Source organism: Schistocerca serialis, chromosome 2, assembly GCF_023864345.2.
Source record: "Schistocerca serialis cubense isolate TAMUIC-IGC-003099 chromosome 2, iqSchSeri2.2, whole genome shotgun sequence".
NCBI classification, from domain to species: domain Eukaryota; kingdom Metazoa; phylum Arthropoda; class Insecta; order Orthoptera; family Acrididae; genus Schistocerca; species Schistocerca serialis.
The window spans coordinates 720307467-720329871 of NC_064639.1; the positions used below are offsets into that span (position 1 = coordinate 720307467).

The 22405-nt window shown below is 39.2% G+C and overlaps 1 protein-coding gene across 1 annotated transcript in view; it reads left to right on the plus strand.

Moving 5' to 3' along the window:
- Positions 1-1063: 1063 nt before the first annotated feature.
- LOC126455679 (piRNA biogenesis protein EXD1-like) overlaps positions 1064-22405 on the plus strand; it is a 202750-nt gene continuing 181408 nt past the window's right edge. The window contains exons 1-2 of the mRNA XM_050091446.1: positions 1064-1190; positions 19975-20155. Coding sequence (XP_049947403.1) covers positions 19975-20155 — 181 coding nt within the window. The 5' untranslated portion in view covers positions 1064-1190. The remainder of the gene's footprint in view (positions 1191-19974; positions 20156-22405) is intronic.

Consider the following 22405-nt stretch of genomic DNA (forward strand, 5'->3'; position numbering starts at 1 on the left):
TGCTGTTTTATTTTATATCCTAAATCTTTTTGAGGCCTAAAGCAAACCAAGGGCCTCTTCTTAGTATTTGCTACGAGACCCGCGCTGGCGTCATCCAAAATTGCAACAGTGACAGTGACAAAAATCGCCCAGAGTGAGTCGTGGGATTGTTGACGGTATTGTGTCAGCCATACGGCGCTTGCGAAGATCTGTTTGTTATGTCTGGTGTAGCTGATACAGTATTCCTGAATAGAGTTATTTCTCAAGTAAGAACAAATATCGTACTAGTAGGTAATATGAACACGTGCTAAGGAGTGTTACGCGTTTATCGGTATCAAATGCACGGAACACTATTAGTTCAATAATATAGTGTTGCAGACAATACGTTTAGTACTTCTTTCTTCAGTGATATAAGTAAGGACTTTTTTATATCTTATAAACGTTTTCTGCTATCTGCAGAGCGCAAGATGAAACGACAAACAGATGGAAATGCTCACTGTTATGAAAGCTTAGAATCAGAAGCAATATTGCTTTATTGACTATACATTAGATTAGATTAGATTTACTTTCATGCCAGTTGATCCGTAGTGAGGAGGTCCTCCAGGATGTGGAACATGTCACAAAAACAATAAGACATGACAAATATTTACAACTGAAACAAATAAGCTAATAAATATGGTAATGCGGTTTTTGTGGAATGCGTGTAGACGGCTACCGTAACAAAGATGTGTGTGAGTTCGTACATCCAGGTGTAAAAAAGGAGAGACGCCCTTATATTCACCCAGAGGCAAAAAGTTTTTCATTGTCCTTCATTATTGTTCTGTAGCCAAGATGTGTTCTCAGTTTGGGATATTGCTATAGTTATTACAGTTTTTTATGCGTTTATATTCTCATATGGATACTGAATTTCAGTAATATTTTTACATTTTTTGATTAGTGCACCGGTATGGTTATTAATTCGAGTGCTCACAAAATTTTAAGTAAGAAATTGATTAAACTGCACTGTAGACACATCGTTTGCAGAAAATTTGCGGCACTCGGCTGTAGTTAATCCATTTACTTTTCAGCATTTGCAGAGCATACGCTATAGAATACTGTCTCATCGACTCTGTGGAGATGGAAAATGTAGGAAATGTCAGTAAAACGGACGAAGTAGAGATGTGATTTCAACAAAAGAAACTATTAGGCTAAAACACACCAGATCGTATCGCGTAAGTGGATATGATCAGTTTAGGCCAATAAGATATTATTTTTCAATTGTGCGATACCATTACGGCCTATTCATTTAAAACTTAAAAGTAGCAGGAAGTACAAAATCTGGCGAAGAAAGTCTGTTCGTCAACTAAGTTGAATCCAAATTCTGCATTTGAATAGATTTTATCACAATGTTCCAGCAGTCGGCCCATGAATATTTTCCTTACTTTAAAATTTACACAGTTATTCTTCATATTTTTTATTTCTTTTGGTATCAGAAACATAATATTCACAGAAATTAACCCACATAAACTATTAAACTTTTGTTGCTTCACCATCAGATCCATCCAAACAGGCTGAACGGAATTCTATATTCTCATTGTAGTCGGAAGACTCGTCATGTGAGAGTCAGCAATTCGGTTAATATTTAAGGTAATTCTCATTTATTGTTCGATGTCATTTGCATATTTTTTATTGGATTACCATCAACTGGCCTAACTTTTTTAAAAAAAAAAAAAAAAAAAAAAAAAAAAAAAAAGTGTGGAAAAGTGATGATTTTCTGAGTACAGTTTGACAGAGTGCATAATTAATCATTATTGTTTTCAAAAAAGAACCTTTTTTTCTTTAATGGACTAATGTTGCCCCATTGCACGACAACTTTACCCCATTTACAGTTTTATTTTTGGAAAATTCTGTAAGATGAAATAAGGTAGAAAAAAATGCGGTTAAAGTTATGAACTGGTATTTTACGGAATATTTTACTCAATGAAAATGTTATACGTAGGAGTGCAACACAAGTAGGGGAAGTGTCAGTTTACGTACGAGATCAGAGAAGAGTGAAGTTAGCCAGGACCAAAGCACAGTAATATCCTCTCCTAATTGTCTTGGGCTCAATTATTCTCGTTTTTTATCTGAAAAATCATAGGTCATTACATCTTCTTTCCCTTCTGCTGGCCACTTCCAAAAATTCATAGGTTTTCCCCACGCATCACTTAAAATTTTTTGGTTTCTTCTGCTGTGACAAAACAAACAGGTTTGACTGACAAGGGAACCTCCCCATCGTACCCCCCTCAGATTTAGTTATAAGTTGGCACAGTGGATAGGCCTTGATAAACTGAACACAGATCAATTGAGAAAACAGGAAGAAGTTGTGTGGAACTGTGAAAAAATAAGCAAAATATACAAACTGAGTAGTCCATAGACCACATAGGCAACATCATGAGAGTGTGAGCTCACGAGCGGCGTGGTCCAGTGGTAGCGTGAGCAGCTGCAAAATGAGAGGTCCCTGGTTCGGGTCTTACCTCGAGTGAAAATATTACTTTCTTTATTTTTGCATAGTTATTATCTGTCCGTTCGTTCACTGACGTCTCTGTTCACTGTAATAAGTTTAGTGTCTTTGTTTTGCGACCGCATCGCAAAACCGTGCGATTAGTAGACGAAAGGACGTGCCTCTCCAATGGGAACCGAAAACATTTGATCGCAAGGTCATAGGTCCACCGATTCCTCCACAGGAAAACATGTCTGATATATTCTATACGACACTGGTGACGGCATGTGCGTCACATGACAGGAATATGTTGTCGACCCACGTAACTTGTACACTTGGCGAATGGGTACAAAGATTCTTCTACCTTGCCTGATTTAGGTTTTCTTGTGGATAATCACTCCCAAAAAAGTGATGAAAACATAAGAGTTTGTCACATAAACTGAAAATAAAAAATTAAACTTTTCACTCAATGGAATATTTGAACCAAGGACCTTTCGTTCCGCAGCTGCTCACGTTACCACGAGACCACAGCACTCCTGTGTTCCTAATGTCCTTGATATTGCTTATGTTCCCATGAACTACTCAGTTTGTATATTTTGCTTATTTTTTCACAGTTCCACACAACTTCTTCCTGTTTTCTCAATTGATCTGTGTTCAGTTTTTCAAGGCCTATCCACTGTGCTAACTTATAACTAAATCTGAGGGGGGTGCAATGGGGAGGTTCCCTTGTGAGTAGAGGTATCCATTATAACTGACTGCAGAATCATTGTTTTCTTTCTGTTAATCTTTCGTGATTGGTCCTCATTTTGAGTAGGGTTCTCATTTGTGTCACAACCTTTTTGCCCACACTCCATGTCATCACGTACAGAATCATTCATACTCATCACTCATCACTAGGGGAGCCGAAACATCAGTAATTTTTCTTGGCCTTCACACCATTGTCTTTTTCTCATTTACAGGTGAGTCAAGCATTTGCACTTCCATGTCTGCAGGTGTGATTCCTCTCCCAGGCTCCACATTTACCAATTTCCTTTTGTTTTAGCACACAACAGATGTAGCCTTTGCCCTCTTACTAATTACCATTTCACGGAATGGTTCACTGACACATTCAATTTTCACAGACCTTGCAGCACCAAAAAGCCTTTGAGAACAACATTTGCATCCAAAGGATAGATGCCACAACTTCTACAACTTTAAACCATGTTTTCTTCTTTGCCTTGTGGAGAAGAGATTCTGTCACTAGCTTCTTAATAATTTTGGGAACCCGTCATTAGGCATAGTCCTCAATTTTTCTCCATACTTAATTTTGTGCCATGAATAAGTGTATTTACTGAAACTGGGGCAGCTTTGGTCTGGGACAAAGTTGTTCTGGACAGCCTATATTGCAGCCCCAAGTGTGATTTTGAAATGTTGTAAGACAGCACACAGAAATTAAGCTTTATGAAAGGGATCATATTATTTGATATTAAATAACATTGATGAACAGGTACTTATTCAAATTTTAAGGGTGAAGTTAAGATCCACACACAAGGGAGTTGTTATAGGACTTTAACACAACCAAAGGGGGGAATCCCTTGTAACAGTGCTTCCAACATGAAAACAGAGTTGGAAACCAGTGTGACCAATTTAAGACTGGAGATTATACATACTACTGAAGAGTATAGAACACCTGGATTTCCAGTGTCTTCGGCATAATCTCTGGAGGGAAATAATATATCTTCTTTCTGTATGTGGATGAAAGTTGCCTTAAAGGGCCAAAGATGGCCCATTTTACAGTACATGTTTTGATCACTTAGGATCATGAAATATCTAAGTAGTTGCATCAGCAACATGTCTTGTTTACTCAGAATACATGTCAGGGTACTGGAAAATGATCCTGAGTGAGTGAAACATGTAATCTAATTTATAATATGCAACTGAGACCATCAACAATTGTGAATTATCTTGAATTCTATATTCACTAGAATAAAACTAAGACAAGCTCTCGAGACATCTATTACCCCACAAAAGAAAGAAAGAAGATTAGACTTTGACACTTTCAGTCTTAGAAGTTCTTTAAAACAGAGCACTGACTGAGATAGAGGCAGAGGGAGCAGGGAGTTTACCCTCTCCTTGTTGGAATAACTGTTCCTGTATTTTGCAGAATGGCTTTTGGGAAACAACAGAAAACGTATCCCAGACATTTGAATCCTGGCAAATTCTAAATAAACCAATGGAAGGAATTGTAGGAGAGAGCATAACATTCCATCAGTGTCTACTAGAAATGGAGTGCAAACTCAGACTGTGTAAAGATGGGAAAGAAAATCAGCTGTGGCCCACTATGACAAACAAAACGGACGTATAGCCTACATCACATGATTGTGGAGTACAGTAAGCAAACAAAAACATGAATCTGAATGCCTGAATAGGGTTTCGACCTCATTCCTTCTGAGTGCATATGTGGTGCCTCAACCAGTTCACATCCGGCTCAGCTCATCCAATAGCACATCAAAAATTTTCAGTAGTGTAAGCAGTGAAAATTAATTGTTTTGAAATGATACATAAGATACAATCAAGCTATTCTGTTCAATGTATTAATTTATCCCTGAGCTCTAATCCTACATGAAATCTAGAAGAGTGCTTGTGGTGTTTAACTCCCCCCCCCCCCCCCCCCCTGCCGGCCCCCATTCCGTATTTCATGGGAACCACTGACTTCGATGTAAGAGCTGCATTATGTACTAGTGTCAACCATCATGAAACCACAATCAAGATGATACACTTGTAGGTCGTAAGTAGTTATTTCCTAAATCAACTATTTCTTTTTAACTAAATATTCTGTCCAAGTATGTTGTTCACTTTGAAAGTGATATGGCAGTCTGCTGAAGATTGAGGAAATCTAGTGGGTTATTGTTATGGATTGTACGAATTTACAGCAGTTTACTGTACACTTTCATATAACAAAAAGTGTGTTGTAAATACTAGCATTTTCTTTTAATAAATTGAAGCTTGTTCACTATAATATTTTCAAACATTGTCAAATTTTATAAAAAAATTCTGGATAAATTTCCACTCTGCCCATTGAGAAGGAATTTTGGACTCTTGCTTTATCGGTTACGTTACTCGTACAGAAGTTTATATGTGTACTAAGTGTTATTCCTTGTATGACATAATCTGGGGTATGCTCCCGTCTTGCTCATCTTCAATTTTGTTGAAATTTATGCAGATTGTACCTCACAAATCTGTACGAACTTCCACCAAGTGTCAGCATCATCCACGTTCTAGTGTAGATGCTAGAGCCCCTTTTCATAAGAAATGAAGATAGTTTCTATCTCAGGGTTTTGAAACATTACATCTTTTAAGTATTATGGTTTTTTGTATTAATACTTCAACAAACACTTATTTTATACCATTGTTGTGGACAATGACATGTTATAATTCTACTTTGAGAAGTTTTTTTGCCATGTTCATTCAAATACAGAGTTTTTGAAGAGACCTCTGATGTCTTTGGAAAATCATTTGTGTTATTCAAGAATAGGAATGGGTCAAGTATCATACCATGTGGGGCACTAGTTACCATGCAAAATCATTTATGTTATTCGAGAATAGGAATGGGTCAAATATCAAACATTATGAGGCACTAATTTCCTACTTTGAATTTAGTTTCGTACCTGAACCTTTCCCTCTCTCCTCTTTTTCCCCAGATGTGAGTCCATCAATCCTTTGCCAGTTTCAGTACAAATTATTTTTGTATACTTCTATGTTATAATGTTATTTACAGTTTCTTCCACACTGCCTCCTTACATTTACATGTTTTTATCCTTTTGTTATCTTACTTTTTCTGTGTTAGTGACTCCATGTGTGACATTACATTTTACATTAATGTCGTACAAGATACCATTTTGTTTACTAGAAACTGGAATTAAAGATACTAACTACACTTACCAAAATCACAGGATAGAAACAATCAACAGAAATTCTTATTTCTCTCTCTCCCTCCCCTCCCTCTCCTGTCCCATCCTCCCCTCACTCCCTCTCTCTCTTTCTCTATCACTCACAATCACTGTCTCCCTCCATACCTTCTCCTTTCCCTCAATTTCTCTCTCTCTCTCTCTCTCTCCTCTCTCTCTCTCACACACACACACACACATACTGCATCTCATTTCTATTAGATGTCAGGCACATTTCCACTGGTATTTTGTCAAATATTTTCAGTATTGTTTAGTTTTTGCAAACTCATGCACACTCAGCCCAGTCAAATACTGCTCAGCATGTTTCATGTGCTGCAGAGTGTCAACAAAAGCATTAGACTTGTTTCTCATCACAAAAAAATGGTACAAAGAGAAAAGTTATGCTCTTTTTGATGGAGTGGTCCCAAGTTAATGTAGTGCAATATTCAGTTTAATGAAATGCATTCAGGGAGAGCAAAATACAAATAATAACCAGAGCTACAACAATGACTGGGTAGTACAGAAAATGAAACAGCTGGCCATACTGTGAAAAATCCCTTCAAAATGATACTGTTTCAGAACATATTAATATTATGGCTGCATGGTTCGCTCTCTGTCTATAATGAAGCTGATAATAACAACAGACTCTAAAAAATTGCTAAATATTTGTCTGCCATGTCTTTCTTTCTTGTCTTGCTATGTTTCATGTGTGGACTCACAACACCCTAACTGTTTGCTATTGCCATGCAACACTGCTGCTAGTGAGATGGTCTATGCCACGTGTATGTTAGTGACATGCAGCAGTGCTATGTAGTTGCTGTTAGAGTACTGGCAGTTATTGAAGTTTTGCTGCCCTTATTGATACTTATTGCTAAACCAAATATCACAATAGAGATGATTTAATGAAAAAGGCACATAAAATTCGTCTTAAAATAACACCATTATTTCTGATGAGAAAGAAATGGAAGCTTTTTGTTGATGCAGTGCATCACAAACAGCATACATTGAGCTGTCTTTATTGGGGCTATCTCTATTTACACAGTTGTCTGGACTCTTTCTGAGAAATTAGGTATTTGATTTTAGTATCAAAGAGTAGCTTTCTCACCCTGTATTTCTAAGTAGTGACCCAGCCACTGTAACCTGCCCCCTTTTCAATGTGTATGTACAGGTATTTTAACTTTGATTTTATCAAGTTATTCTGCAGAGTTCTGTCTACATTTTATGGATAGTCTTGTATTACTCTTATTACTCTCCTGATGTCAGTGTCATATTTTAAATGCTTTCTGTTGATGCAGCTTTGTTTTAAATGTGTTATTATTTTTAACAGATTTTTCACCACCTATGTGTCTATTTACACTGAGATGACAAGAGTCATGAGATACCCCCTAATATGATGTCAGATCTACTTTTGCCCGGCATAGTGCAGCAACACAACATGGTATGGACTCAACAAGTCGTTGGAAGTCCCTTTCAGAAATGTTGGGCCGTGCTGCCTCTATAGCTGTACAATGTTGAGTGTTTATGGAAAAAGTTCAAGGCAATCGTAAAATGCGTTTTAGACAGGTACGTGCCGAGTAAAACTGTGAGGGACGGGAAAAACCCACCGTGGTACAACAACAAAGTTAGGAAACTACTGCGAAAGCAAAGAGAGCTCCACTCCAAGTTTAAACGCAGCCAAAACCTCTCAGACAAACAGAAGCTAAACGATGTCAAAGTTAGCGTAAGGAGGGCTATGCGTGAAGTGTTCATTGAATTCGAAAGTAAAATTCTATGTACCGACTTGACAGAAAATCCTAGGAAGTTCTGGTCTTACGTTAAATCAGTAAGTGGCTCGAAACAGCATATCCAGACACTACGGGATGATGATGGCATTGAAACAGAGGATGACACGCGTAAAGCTGAAATACTAAACAGCTTTTTCCAAAGCTGTTTCACAGAGGAAGACCGCACTGCAGTTCCTTCTCTAAATCCTCGCACAAACGAAAAAATGGCTGACATCGAAATAAGTGTCCAGGGAATAGAAAAGCAACTGGAATCACTCAATAGAGGAAAGTCCACTGGACCTGACGGGATACCAATTCGATTCTACACAGAGTACGCGAAAGAACTTGCCCCCCTTCTAACAGCCGTGTACCGCAAGTCTCTAGAGGAACGGAGGGTTCCAAATGATTGGAAAAGAGCACAGATAGTCCCAGTCTACAAGAAGGGTCGTCGAGCAGATGCGCAAAACTATAGACCTATATCTCTTACGTCGATCTCTTGTAGAATTTTAGAACATGTTTTTTGCTCGCGTATCATCTGGAAACCCAGAATCTACTATGTAGGAATCAACATGGATTCCGGAAACAACGATCGTGTGAGACCCAACTCGCCTTATTTGGTCATGAGACCCAGAAAATATTAGATACAGGCTCCCAGGTAGATGCTATTTTTCTTGACTTCCGGAAGGCGTTCGATACAGTTCCGCACTGTCGCCTGATAAACAAAGTAAGAGCCTACGGAATATCAGACCAGCTGTGTGGCTGGATTGAAGAGTTTTTAGCAAACAGAACACAGCATGTTGTTATCAATGGAGAGACGTCTACAGACGTTAAAGTAACCTCTGGCGTGCCACAGGGGAGTGTTATGGGACCATTGCTTTTCACAATATATATAAATGACTTAGTAGATAGTGTCGGAAGTTCCATGCGGCTTTTCGCGGATGATGCTGTAGTATACAGAGAAGTTGCTGCATTAGAAAATTGTAGCGAAATACAGGAAGATCTGCAGCGGATAGGCACTTGGTGCAGGGAGTGGCAACTGACCCTTAACATAGACAAATGTAATGTATTGCGAATACATAGAAAGAAGGATCCTTTATTGTATGATTATATGATAGTGGAACAAACACTGGTAGCAGTTACTTCTGTAAAATATCTGGGAATATGCGTACGGAACGATTTGAAGTGGAATGGTCATATAAAATTAATTGTTGGTAAGGCGGGTACCAGGTTGAGATTCATTGGGAGAGTGCTTAGAAAATGTAGTCCATCAGCAAAGGAGGTGGCTTACAAAACACTCGTTCGACCTATACTTGAGTATTGCTCATCAGTGTGGGATCCGTACCAGGTCGGGTTGACGGAGGAGATAGAGAAGATCCAAAGAAGAGCGGCGCGTTTCGTCACCGGGTTATTTGGTAACCGTGATAGCGCTACGGAGATGTTTAATAAACTCAAGTGGCAGACTCTGCAAGAGAGGCGCTCTGCATCGCGGTGTAGCTTGCTCGCCAGGTTTCGAGAGGGTGCGTTTCTGGATGAGGTATCGAATATATTGCTTCCCCCTACTTATACTTCCCGAGGAGATCACGAATGTAAAATTAGAGAGATTAGAGCGCGCACGGAGGCTTTCAGACAGTCGTTCTTCCCGCGAACCATACGCGACTGGAACAGGAAAGGGAGGTAATGACAGTGGCACGTAAAGTGCCCTCCGCCACACACCGTTGGGTGGCTTGCGGAGTATCAATGTAGATGTAGATGTAGAATTGTGCAAGTGTTCTGGTTCAAAAATGGTTCAAATGGCTCTGAGCACTATGCGACTTAACTTCTGAGGTCATCGGTCACCTAGAACTTAGAACTAATTAAACCTAACTAACCTAAGGACATCACACACATCCATGCCCGAGGCAGGAAAGTGTTCTAGTGCAGGATTTGGTGTACTAACTGACCTCTCGATTATGTCCCGTAAATGTTCAATGGGATTCATGTCAGGCGATCTGGGTAGCCAAAATAATTCACTCAAACTGTCCAGTATATTCTTCTAACAAATTGTGAACAGTTGCGGCCCGGTGACATGGCCCATTGCTATCCATAAAAATTCCATTGTTGGTTTGGAACATGATGTCCATGAATGGCTGCAAGTGGTCTCGAAGTAAATGAACATACCATTTCCAGTCAATAATTGGTTCGGCTGGACAAGAGGCTTCAGTCCATTCCATGTGAATGCAGGCCACATCATTATGGAATAACCACCAACTAGCACAGTGCCTTGTTGACAACTTGGGTCTATGGCTTCATGGGGTCTGTGCCACACGCATACTCTACCATCAGCTCTTACAATCTGAAATTGTGACTCATGTGATCAGGTCATAGTTTCCCAATTGTCTATGTTTCACACAATATGACCACAAGTCCAGGAGATGTGTTGCGGGTGATGTGTTACTGTTAGCAAAGGCACTCTCATCTGTCTTTTGCTGCCATAGCGTATTAACCAATTAATGCTGAATTTCGCTGCATTCCTAATAGATATGTTTGTTGTGCATCCCACACTGATTTCTGCAGTTATTTGATGTAGTGTTGCTTGTCTGTTAGCACTGACCACACTATGCAAACACTGCTGCTCTCAGTGATTAAGTGAAGGGTATAGGCTGCTGTGTTGTCTGTGATGAGAGATAATGCCTGAAATTGGTATTCTCAGCACACTCCTGATGCTGTGGATCTCAGAATACTGAATTCCCTTACAATTTCCAAAATGTGTGTCTAGCATCAATTACCATTCCACATTCAATGTCTGTTAGTTCCCATTGTGTGGCCATAATCAAGTCGAAAACCTTTTAACATGAATTACCTGTGTACAAATGACAGCTCTGCCAGTGCACGTCCCTTTTATACCTTGTGTATGTGATACTACCACCATCTCTGTATATGTGCATCTCACTTCCTCATGAATGTTGTCATTTCAATGTATTTCATGCTAAGGCTCTGATGTTTTCAGCATTTAGTGCCCTAAAACAATAATCACATCACATCATACGTGTACACAGTGAAAAAAATAAATTGCAAATATCTGATGAAACAGGAGGAGAGATACAGTGTATACCTGCATGGTGGAAAGGGAGAGAATGGGAGGAAATGACTGGACAGTGAAGGATGAGGGTAAGAGAATTAAAAGGAGACAGCTAAGGGTGTAGGCTACTGGAAATTTGGCCTGGAGGATGACTTTAATAGCAATTTTTGTTAACTGTTTGAAACTAACACGTCTTTAACTTCTTTACGTACACACATTAAAAAAGTTTTGCATCAGCCCGGTTCCCAGACCTCTTGAAGATAAATGTTGACTGTGGATATTGCATCATAGACACAGTCCCTTTGACTGTTCAGAGATGCCACTAAACCCATCCAAAGATGAGCAGTGCCTAGGAAGGAACTAAACAGCTTGTGTTGTCTGTAGTTCAACCATGCCTAGCCAATCAATACCGCAGTTCAATCGTGTCTGCATTGTTACAGTGTGCCAGGAAGGTCTCTCAACAAGGGAAGTATCCAGGCGTCTCAGAGAGAACCAAAGTGATGTTATTTGGACATGGAGGATATAAATAGCGACAGGAACTGTCAATGATATGCCTTGCTCAGGCCGCCCAATGACTACTACTGCAGTGGATGATTGCTATGTACGGTTTATGGCTCGGAGGAATGCTGACAGGAACACCACCATGTTGAATAATGCTTTTCACACAGCCACAGGACATCGTGCTACGACTCAAACTGTGCGCGATAGGCTGCATGATGCGCAACTTCATTCCCAACGTTCATGTGAGGTCCATATTTGCAACCACGACACCATGAGCGCGGTACAGATGGGCCCAACAACATGCCAAATGGACCACTCAGGATTGGCATCACGTTCTCTTCACTGATGAGTATTGCATATGCCTTAAACCAGACAGTTGTCTGAGACGTGTTTGGAGGCAACCCGGTCAGGCCGAACGCCTTAGACACACTGTCCAGTGTGTGCAGCAAGGTGGAGGTTCCCTGATGTTTGGGGGTAGCATTATGTCGAGCTGACGTGTGTCGCTGGTGGCCATGGAAGGTGCCTTAATGGCTGTATGATACATGAATGTGATCCTCCAACCAATAGTGCAACCATGTCGGCAGCATACTGACGAGACATTTATCTTCATGGACGACAATTCGCACCCCAGTCATGCACATCTTGTGAATGACTTCCTTCAGGATAATGACATTGCTCGTCTAGAGTGGCCAGCATGTTCTCTAGAAATGATCCCTATTGAACATGCCAGGGATAGACTGGAAAGGGTTGTTTATGGATGATGTGACCCACCAACCATTCTGAGGGATCTACGCTGAATCGCCATTGAGTAGTGGGACAATCTGGACCAAGAGTCCCTTGCTGAATTTGTGGGCAGTATGTTATGACAAGTACAGACATGCATCAGTACAAGAGGACATGCTACTGGGTATTAGAGGTACCGGTGTGTACAGCAATCTCTGAAGGTCTCGCTGTATGGTGGTACAACATGCAGTGTGTGGTTTTCATGAGCAATAAAAAGGGCAGAAATGATCTCTATTCCAATTTTCTGTACACGTTCCGGAACTCTCGGAACCGAGGTGATGCAAAACTTTTTTGATATGTGTCTATTGTTTCAAATTTTATGATTCCATAAAGTTCATTCATCAATCCACTCACACATTATCTTCCATAAATTCCACCTTGAAGGAGAATCTTTAGGAACGCAGAATGAGTCAAATTAAATATTAAGTGCAGACACAGCATCTGTAGGATATTTTTGTAAAATAAGTATTAGGTTGGTGCTTAAGCTCATAGCATTTTTCGTTTGCATGTTTGTATTTTGGTTGATATGAGTTTCTTTAATGACTGTCATTTTTTATTTGTAGTGCACTGCTGCTATTTTGTAGTTTACTATTGCTATTTGAGTTTACATATTGTCATTTTGTCATGTGGAGATGGTGAGTTGTGTTGTGGATGCTATAAAATGGAGTGCCAAGTGGAGAAATCGGAACATTTCTGACATTTTCTTCTGTTTGAGTTCTATAAGAGGGGTGACAGCAGCAGAGGCAGCCAGAAACATTTGCGCCATGTGTGGGGGTAATGTCATTCAATGACAAGAAAATGACTTTCTCATTTTAAGGAGGATTGTTTTGACATTAGTGAATCTGCACATTGAGGAAGACCTTCAGGGTCATTTAAATACATTAATCCACAATGATCCACATGATTGTACTCAAGACCCGGCAGTTGTGACGAACTCTGGCCATTACTCTATTGTACAACATTTGCATGAAATGGTGAAGGTCATGAACAGCACCGACTATTCCTATTCTGTATCATTACTGGTGATGCGATATGGTGTATTAACGCTAACACAAAGAAAAGAAAGCTATGGTTGAGTCAAAACAAGGCAGCTATGCCCAGTACAAACACCTCTGTGTATCCTCGAAAGATAATGACATGAATCTGGTGGAACAGTGATTATATGGTGTAATATGAATTGTGTCCCCGAGGTGTAACCCTCACTGCTCACATTTATAGTCAACAGCTGAGTTGACTTGCAGACACAGTCCAGGAATAATGACCAGGAAGACTGTGTGAAGTGATGCTACTCCATGATAATGGCTACCCACATTCTGCTAGACGGACAAAACAACACTATACAGGAGTTGGTTGGAAAGTCATTCCATACCCACATTATTCACCTGATCTCACACCATCAGATTTTCACTTTTTTCACTTTATCAAACAACCTTCAAGGAACTTCCTTGTTGGATGAAAATGCTCTCCAGACATGTCTTGAAAAGTTCTTCATCTCCAAACCACATGATTTCGACAGGCGTGGAATCAGAAAGTTACCCCAGGATTGGCAGACTATTGTAAATAGTGAAGGAGAATACATCCACAATGTAGGAAAAGACAGATTGCTATTTGCCAAAAAGATGACATATTAAGTTGCAAAAAGGTGCAATTAAAAGACACACATAAGCTTTTGGTCACAGCCATTGTCAGAAAAAGAGTAACATACAGCATTCATACACACAAGCAAGCACACCTCACACACACACATGGTCACCAAATCCAGCAGCTCAGCTGGTTTATGTGAATGGATCCTGTGTGTTTCTCTTTTTCTGATGAAGGCTGTGGCTCAAAGATTATGTGCAACTGCCTTTTAATTTGATGTCTGCAACATAACACTTCATCTTTATGGAAAGTAGCAATTGGTCTTTTCCTACGTTGTTGATATTCGTACCTGGAGTTTTCATTATTTGAAGAAGAAAATATTATTGATGACTCAAGTCTCTGTTATGTGTATCTGTTGTTGTGAAAATATCAACCCATTAACAACTAATTATTACGAGTGCCAATGTACTCTTTGATAATCATGCAGTCTTCTATGTGTGTGTGTGTGTGTGTGTGTGTGTGTGTGTGTGTGTGTGTGTGTGTGTGTGTGTGTGTGAGAGAGAGAGAGAAAGAGAGAGAGAGAGAGAGAGAGAGAGAGAGAGACTGTATATGTGTGACTGTGTGCATGCAAGTGTTCGCACCCATAAATATACCTGTAAGTAATTTTAATTTGTTTGTGATTGCATTGTATCAATTTTTGTAAGATTAACGGTTAAGCTGCTTGATGTGAATTAGTTGTAAGTCTGGTATGATCTGGATGTGTTTGAACCCTTGATCAGTATACTTCTCTCATCAGGAAATATAAGATTTTTGAGGAAATATGGTGTCTTTATTAAGCAAGAATAGGAATTTGTCAAGTTTTAAACCTTGAGGGAAACTATATATATTGTTTCCCTACTCTGAATTAAGTTTCATTCCTGCAGTAACGTTTGTTAATATGACCTTCTGTTTTCTCTGTTTGAGATATGACCCCATCTGGACCAGGTAGATGGCTTTAAGACCATAGTTTAACTTTCCTAGTGATCAGACCAATCAAAGAAATTTTTGTATTTCAACAATTGAATCATGTTGAATCATTTTCGTCATTTTTAAATGACTTCCAACAAAATAAATAAATAAATAAATCAGAACTACAGGTTTTGAGATGTGATATGACGGAACTTTATTTTTCTACAGATACAAATATATTATCACACTTTTAAAATGTGCAGACAAGTGTTAAAATAAAGTTTTAAGAAGTCTAAATTTCAAAAACACCCCCCCCCCCCCCAAAAAAAAGGTCAAAGTATGGGAACCTCTCTTTTTAGAAATTGGCACAGTGAAAACCCATTTTAGTACTCCATGACATACATATTTTATATGCTAATGATGTTTTTAATCCTTTCATGACCAAGTTCCCACATTTCTCAGAAATATTCAGAGGTCTGCCTGAGTAGTTTCGAAGTGACCTGCTTGTTAACTGTCAGAAAAACACTGATGATCCAAAATGTTATCACCTGCTTAATAACATTTTGGCCCACCTTTGAAAGGCAGTATAGCAGCAGTTCTGCATGGCATGGATTTGTCAAGTCCTTGGTATGTTTCCAAAGGTATGTGGCACCAGATGTTTACATACAGGTGATGCAATACCTGTAAATTATAGACCGACTATTTATGAGTGTGGAGCTGGAGCGTGCTAGTATCTCAGATGTCTTCTGTCAAGTTTAGATCAGGCAAATTTAGTGGCCAAGACAACAATGTGAGTTCACTACAAGGCCCCTCAAACCACTGTAGTACAATTTTAGTCTTACGATATGGACAGTTATGCTGTTAGAAAAGACCACCAGCAGAGGAAATGCGTCATGAAAGGATACAGGTAGCCTGCAGTAGTGTTTGCATAGCCTATAGCTGTCATGATGCCTTGGGTCATTCCATGTAATCGAGGAATCATTATCAAAAAATTAATTTTTCTGTGGGAATATTTTACTCTGTAACATATGTAGTTTGGGCATTGAATTTTGTTGGCAAGATTGATTTTTCCCTCCAAAACCTATTGTTTTCTTGTGGGAGCCATTGTTGTGAAGACTATATCGTTGAGTTTGTTCATGCAGAAGATTTGATCAATTTCAAGGTAAGAAAAAATTCATGAAATTTATGATTAGTCTTTATGATTTATATATGGCTTTTAAGTGCGTACTTCTGCTTCTTCTTTATGGTATATTTTTAGAAGCAAAAAATTTAAGCATGATAACCCAAAATGCGTAACATGAGTTACCAAATGCCAATTTTTTTAAGATTTTCACAAAGTACATTAAAGTATAGAAAGTTATATGCCATGCTGTCCTTCACATAAGTGTACCTGATAATTTGGTGTCTCAAATAAATTTCCTCCTGGAAGCCTTCGCTTGGTATAGGATATTTAATTCACATAATGTGGTTTACCTTTATTTATGTCACGTGAGTTACCATAATTTTTGTATGATTAGTTATAATTTTGAGCAGTCATATTGGTTCTTAATTACATACAACACAATTAACAATATATTTCAACATATTTAATGTATATTTATCTCCATATTCCACATAAAATCCCATAGGGAATAGCTATTTCTACTTTACAACAATTTGCAAATTTTGCAGAATGACTTTAAGTGCAGCAGAATAGATGAGAAGAAGAAGGCAGACATTGAAAGATGCAGGCAGATATGAAGAGTATAAAATCAAACACAAGGAAACTGTGGAAAAATTTAGGACAAAGAAACAGGAACAGGAAAAATGTTTGAGTAAAAGAGAACAAGAAAAGATTGCTGCAGACAGGAAACAGAATGTTAGCAAAAGAGTTGTGAAGTGCAGGAAGTGGCTAAAGGAAGCATCTTCAGCTGCACCAAGTAGTTCTGCGTCTCCACCATATAAAAATAGGTCTTCATTGGGAAAAGCCATATCGAAAGTGAAACGTGTACTTCCAGCATCACCCAGAAAACAAAAATGTATTATTAGAAGGTTGTATCATACATTTGTTGAACCTTTAGAAGTAGAAGGAATCTCTAAACAAAAAATAAGTGATGAAATAATAAGTGCAGTGAGCAAATTCTATGAAAGGGATGACATTATTAGACAGGCCCCTGGACACAAAGACGTTGTGACTGTAAAAGATGAGAAAGGTAAAAGTAAGTTTGCAAGTATGACACTTGATGTTTTCTTTGAAAGAAGCCCATGCAATGTTTTGTGAAGAAAATGGCAAAGTGAGTGGTAAAAGGAAATTCGCAGAATTAAGACCCAAACATGTCATGCTTGCCAATAAATTTCTACGCAATGTGTGTGTCTGCAGATATCACGAGAATTTCATCTGTGCTATTAACTCTCTTCTTAGCATAGTACCCCAAATACCTAAGTACACCAGTAACTGCCCAGAATTTTTTCTGTGTGTGCAGAGCGTACAGCTGATTGTTTGTTGGGAAAGTGCATGAAATGTAAAGATTTATTGGCACTTAAACTTTTTGATTTAGGTTCTGTTGTAAAAGAGTACCGCGTGAAATGATATGTGTGGCAGGAGGGTGATGGCAGAATTTTGAAAGTAGAGGAAGAAGGTACTTTATAGTATCTTATTGATCATATTCTTACCATGGGACCTAAATTTTTAGAGCACTGCTACTTTAAGAGAGAACAATCAAAGAACTATCAGAGTGATGAGGAATCACTGCCTTCTGCGATGCTAACTGCCATGATGCAAGTCAATTTTTCTGAAAATTTTATATGTTTAAGTCAAGATGAAATTCAAAGTTTACATTGGCAACAGAATCAAATTAATATTTTTATCGCCGTGATTTGGCATTCAGGTACTTCTCACCACTACGTGTTGGTATCTGATAATCTGGACCACACAAAAAACACTGTCATTCCCTATGTTGATAGACTTCTTGAAGAACTGTCAAAAAATATTACATAAGTTACAATCTGGTCAGACGATCCTGCTTTCCAGTTTAAAAACAGATATATTGCAGAGGCTATAAAAGTTCTAAGTAAGAGTCATGCCAAAAGAATTACATGGAAGTACTTTGCAACTTCTCATGGGAAGGGGCCAGTGGATGGAATTGGTAGGGCTGTCAAAGGCCAAGTTTGGTCTCATGTGCAAAATAGGAAATGTGTTGTAAACAGTGCAACAGATTTTGTGACAGCATTGTTGAATTCTTCTTCTAATGTGACAGCAGTTCTTATGGGTGAAGAAGACTTTAGCCAAAGAAGCAAAAACTGCAGCTCTCGGCCTTAATCAAGAACTGCAAGCCTTTCTTGAACATTTCTGAAATTCATCACTTGGAATTCTATAATAATGAAGTTGTACAACACACCACTTCATCATCTGCAGAGAAAAACACTAACAGAACAGAAAAATCACTATGATTGCAAGTAGATGACTGGGTGGTGATAAAATACGACAATTCATATTTTCCTGGTAATGTTACTAAAATTGAAAATGGTGAGTTTAAAGTTGATGTTATGATGAAAGAGGGGAAGTTTTGGAAGTGGCCTGAAATTAAAGATGAGATATACTACACTAAAGACAAGCTTGTCAGAAAAGTGAACCCTCCAAGTGTTGTAAATTCCCATGATTTTTTCAAGTTTGACTGTGATCTGTGACAACGTAACGTGAGTTACCATATGTTGTAACGCGAGTTTCCTGTTCATTATGTTTTAGTATTTATTTTATTGGTGATTAAATGTTTGGAACTGTATTAAAATACTTATAAGATCGTCTGGTATTGTGTGTAAAACTTACAAGAAATGTTCACATAAAACAGAGCAGACTTTTGTATTTTCTTTATTATATGCAAAAGCCATTTCTTGGAAATGTAATGTGAGTTACCAAGAATAATTATAAGATTTGGTTTTATAAATATAGTAATGTAACAGTTATTGTGATATAGATTTATAGAGCCTTCTGTATAAAGTGTGTTTTGAGGTATAAAAAATATTTAATAGAAACACTTCCTTCTGTTAATTGTCCAAAACTTATAATATAAACATCACTCAGTAATGTGAGTTACCATCGAATGACCCTATTCGATTACTATCACAGGTCCCATGGAAGACCAGGTCAGTGTCCCCACAGTACAATACTGCCCTCACCAGCCTGTGCTTGTTGTGTGGATAATGGAATATCTGGACACTACCATCACCTTGGAGTAGTGAGAAGTGTATTTCGTTTGAACAGGTGACAATGTTGATTGTCCTGCACTCACTGCAGTCATAACTGATATCATTAGGATAACATAGGAACATGTGGTCGTCTGCAGCAGAGCCCCATATTTAGTAGTGTGCTCTGAATAGTGTGCTCTGAACCACATATGCTTGCACCATCATTGTGCACCGCATCAAGTCTACCACAGATCACCACCTGTCTCACTTTACAATGTGGGCAAGCCTCCAATCTCCACAGTGTGATGAGGTGTGGATGTCCAACACCTTTCTGCCTGCTTGTGATTTCACTGTCAAACAACCACTTACTATAAAAACCTATGACTGCAGTATGTGTACGGCCAACCAACTTTGGTGTTTCCAAGATACCTGTTTCTAGGCACTTGGCCATAACAGTGTGCCCTTTCTCAGAGTAGCTTATGTCAGAGGAGCTCCACATTTGCAGCCTATGTTGTCAGTAGAATGATACCCATTCATCTCAACTAAATTTATAAATTTTCCTTGCTGTCACACATGCCTGCAGCACTGCTAGGAGGCATTCAGTCTAGCAGTGGGCAGTGGTCATAATGTTTTGGCTCATCAGTACATCAACCATCATCAGGTGCTCTGATGTAAAAGGGTCATACAATATTGGCAACATGGCAAAGTGGTATAATATAGTGAGAGTTCTGTGATTCTCTCTTCGAGAGGAGTTGGAAGGACTCATTCATCTAATAAACTAGGAAAGTTTTACTAATTTTCCTTTTTCAGATGGATGGTTTTGTGAAAGGCCAAGTTCTCTTGGTAAAGACGAAGGAAGGAAATCTTCGTGGGTGTTTTCATTCAATATCAGATGATTGTTCCACACTGACATTAACTGATGTGAAGTGGCTGCCAATGGAGGACCCAGTGGATGGGTTGTTTCACATTAATTGTTTTGAGCTCCTGTCTAGTAAGTATAAATCTTTCTTAATGCTATGGGGAAACATTCCTTTAGAGTAGCACATAACCTGCCATGCACTGTCATTCGATTCTAGAAGAGCTGTATATAGACAAGTAAGATCTGGAATGTACATCTACATCTACAGTTCACACTTAAATGCCTGGCAGAGGGTTCATTAAACCACTTTCACACAATTTGTCTACTTTTCCACTCTGGAACAGTGCATGGGCAAAGCAGGCACATAAAACTTTCTGTGTGAGCTCTTATTTCTCCTATTTTATTACAGTGATCATTTCTCCCTTTGTAGGTGGGTGTCAAAAAAATATTTTTGCATTTGGGGGAGAAAGTTGGAGATTGAAATTCCATGAAAATATCTCGCCACAGCAAAGAATGCCATTGTTTTAATGCCTGTCTCCCCAATTCATGTACCATATCCATGAAACTCTCTCCTCTATTTCGCAATAACACAAAACAAGCTACTATTCTTTGAACTTTGTTGATGTCCTCCATAAATCCTAGCTGATAAGGATCTTGTACCACTCAGCAGTATTCCAGAAGAGGACAGACAAGTGCAATGTAGGCAGTCTGTTTAATAGCTTTGTTGTATCTTTTAAGAGTTCTACCAATAAAACTCAGTCTTTGGTTCACCTTTTCCGTAACATTAGCCATGATCATTCCAATTTAAGTTGGTCATAACTGTGATCACTAGGTATTTAGTCGAACTGACAGCCTTAAGCTTCGTGTAACCGAAATTTAATGGATTACTTTTAGTACTCATGTGTGACTTCACACTTCTCATTATTTAGGATCAATTGCTACTGTTTGTACCAAACAGATGTCTTATCTAAATCATTTTGCAATTGGATGACTTTGATGGACAGTAAAGGACAGCATCATCAGACAATAATTTAAGATTGCTGCTCAGATTGTCACCTAAATCATTTATAAACTCTGATCAGTCAGAAAATTATGACCAACCTATTTTTTATATAAACTCATCCAGTCAATAGGAACATCACCTGACGAGGAGTGACTGCTAGTCAGACACACATAGGGTGTGTGAACATACTGTCTATGTGTAGAATGGGGACGGTGTGCAATCTGAGTTTGACCAAGGCAGACTGTGAAGGCCCAGAGGCTCAGCATGAGCATTTAGGAAACTGCACAACTTGTCGGTGTTGGGGGAGCACTGGGGAGAGTGTTTGTAACATGTGGCAAAACCAAGGTGAAACCACGTCCATAGGTAGTGTGGTTGGGCTGCCACCCCTGATTACAGATGCTGGACGTAGTAGGCTGGGCAGACTGGTAAAACAGGGCAGGCAGTGAACTGTGATAGAACTAACGTCAGACTTTAATGCTAGGCAGAGTACAAATGTGTCTTAACACAGAGTGCACCGAACAGTCCTGACAGTGGTGGGCCTCCCCAGTCAATGACCCATGCTTGTGCCAGTGTTAGCACTGCGACATTGGCAACTATGACTGAAATGGACATGTGACCTTCGGTACTAGACATTGGCGCAGTGGCAAACATTGCATGGTCTGATGAATCCTGATAACTCTTTCATTATGCTGGTAGGAGTGCGCAAGCCTGTCATCTTCCAGCAGAATAACTCCTTGACACCTGTACTGCAGGATGGAGACAAGAAGGCAGCAGCTCCATTATGCTTTGGGAACATTCGCATGGGCATTCATGGGCCCACAGGTCATCATGCAAGGCACCATGATGGCCAATGAGTACCATACACTGGTTGCAGACCACATACACCTTTTCAGGATGATCGTGTTTCCCAAGGGCAGTGGCATTTTTCTACAAGATAATGTGCAGTACCACAAGTCCAGGAGCAGGATGGAGTGGTTCGAGGAATACAGTGGCGAGTTCCATTGGATGTTTTCACCCCTGAACTTGCCAGATTTGAAGAGCTCATTGCCCTCCTCCCCAGAATGTACAGGAATTAGGTGCCTTGTGGGTGTAGATGTGGTGCCAACACTCTCCTGCGACCTACCAAGGCCTCATTTTCTTCCATACCACCATGCATCACCGCTGTTATTCATACCAATTAGGTAGGTGGCCATAACGTACTGGTTGATCAGGCATATATCACTTCCTTGGGGAATGCCATATATACTTCTGTTTTACTCTTTTGCTTTGACCTTACTGACAGGAAGTCATGAATCCAGTCACATAACTGAGATGATAAGCCATAGACATGCAATTTAGTTATATCACTCATGAAGAACAATGTAAAAAAAAAGCTTTCT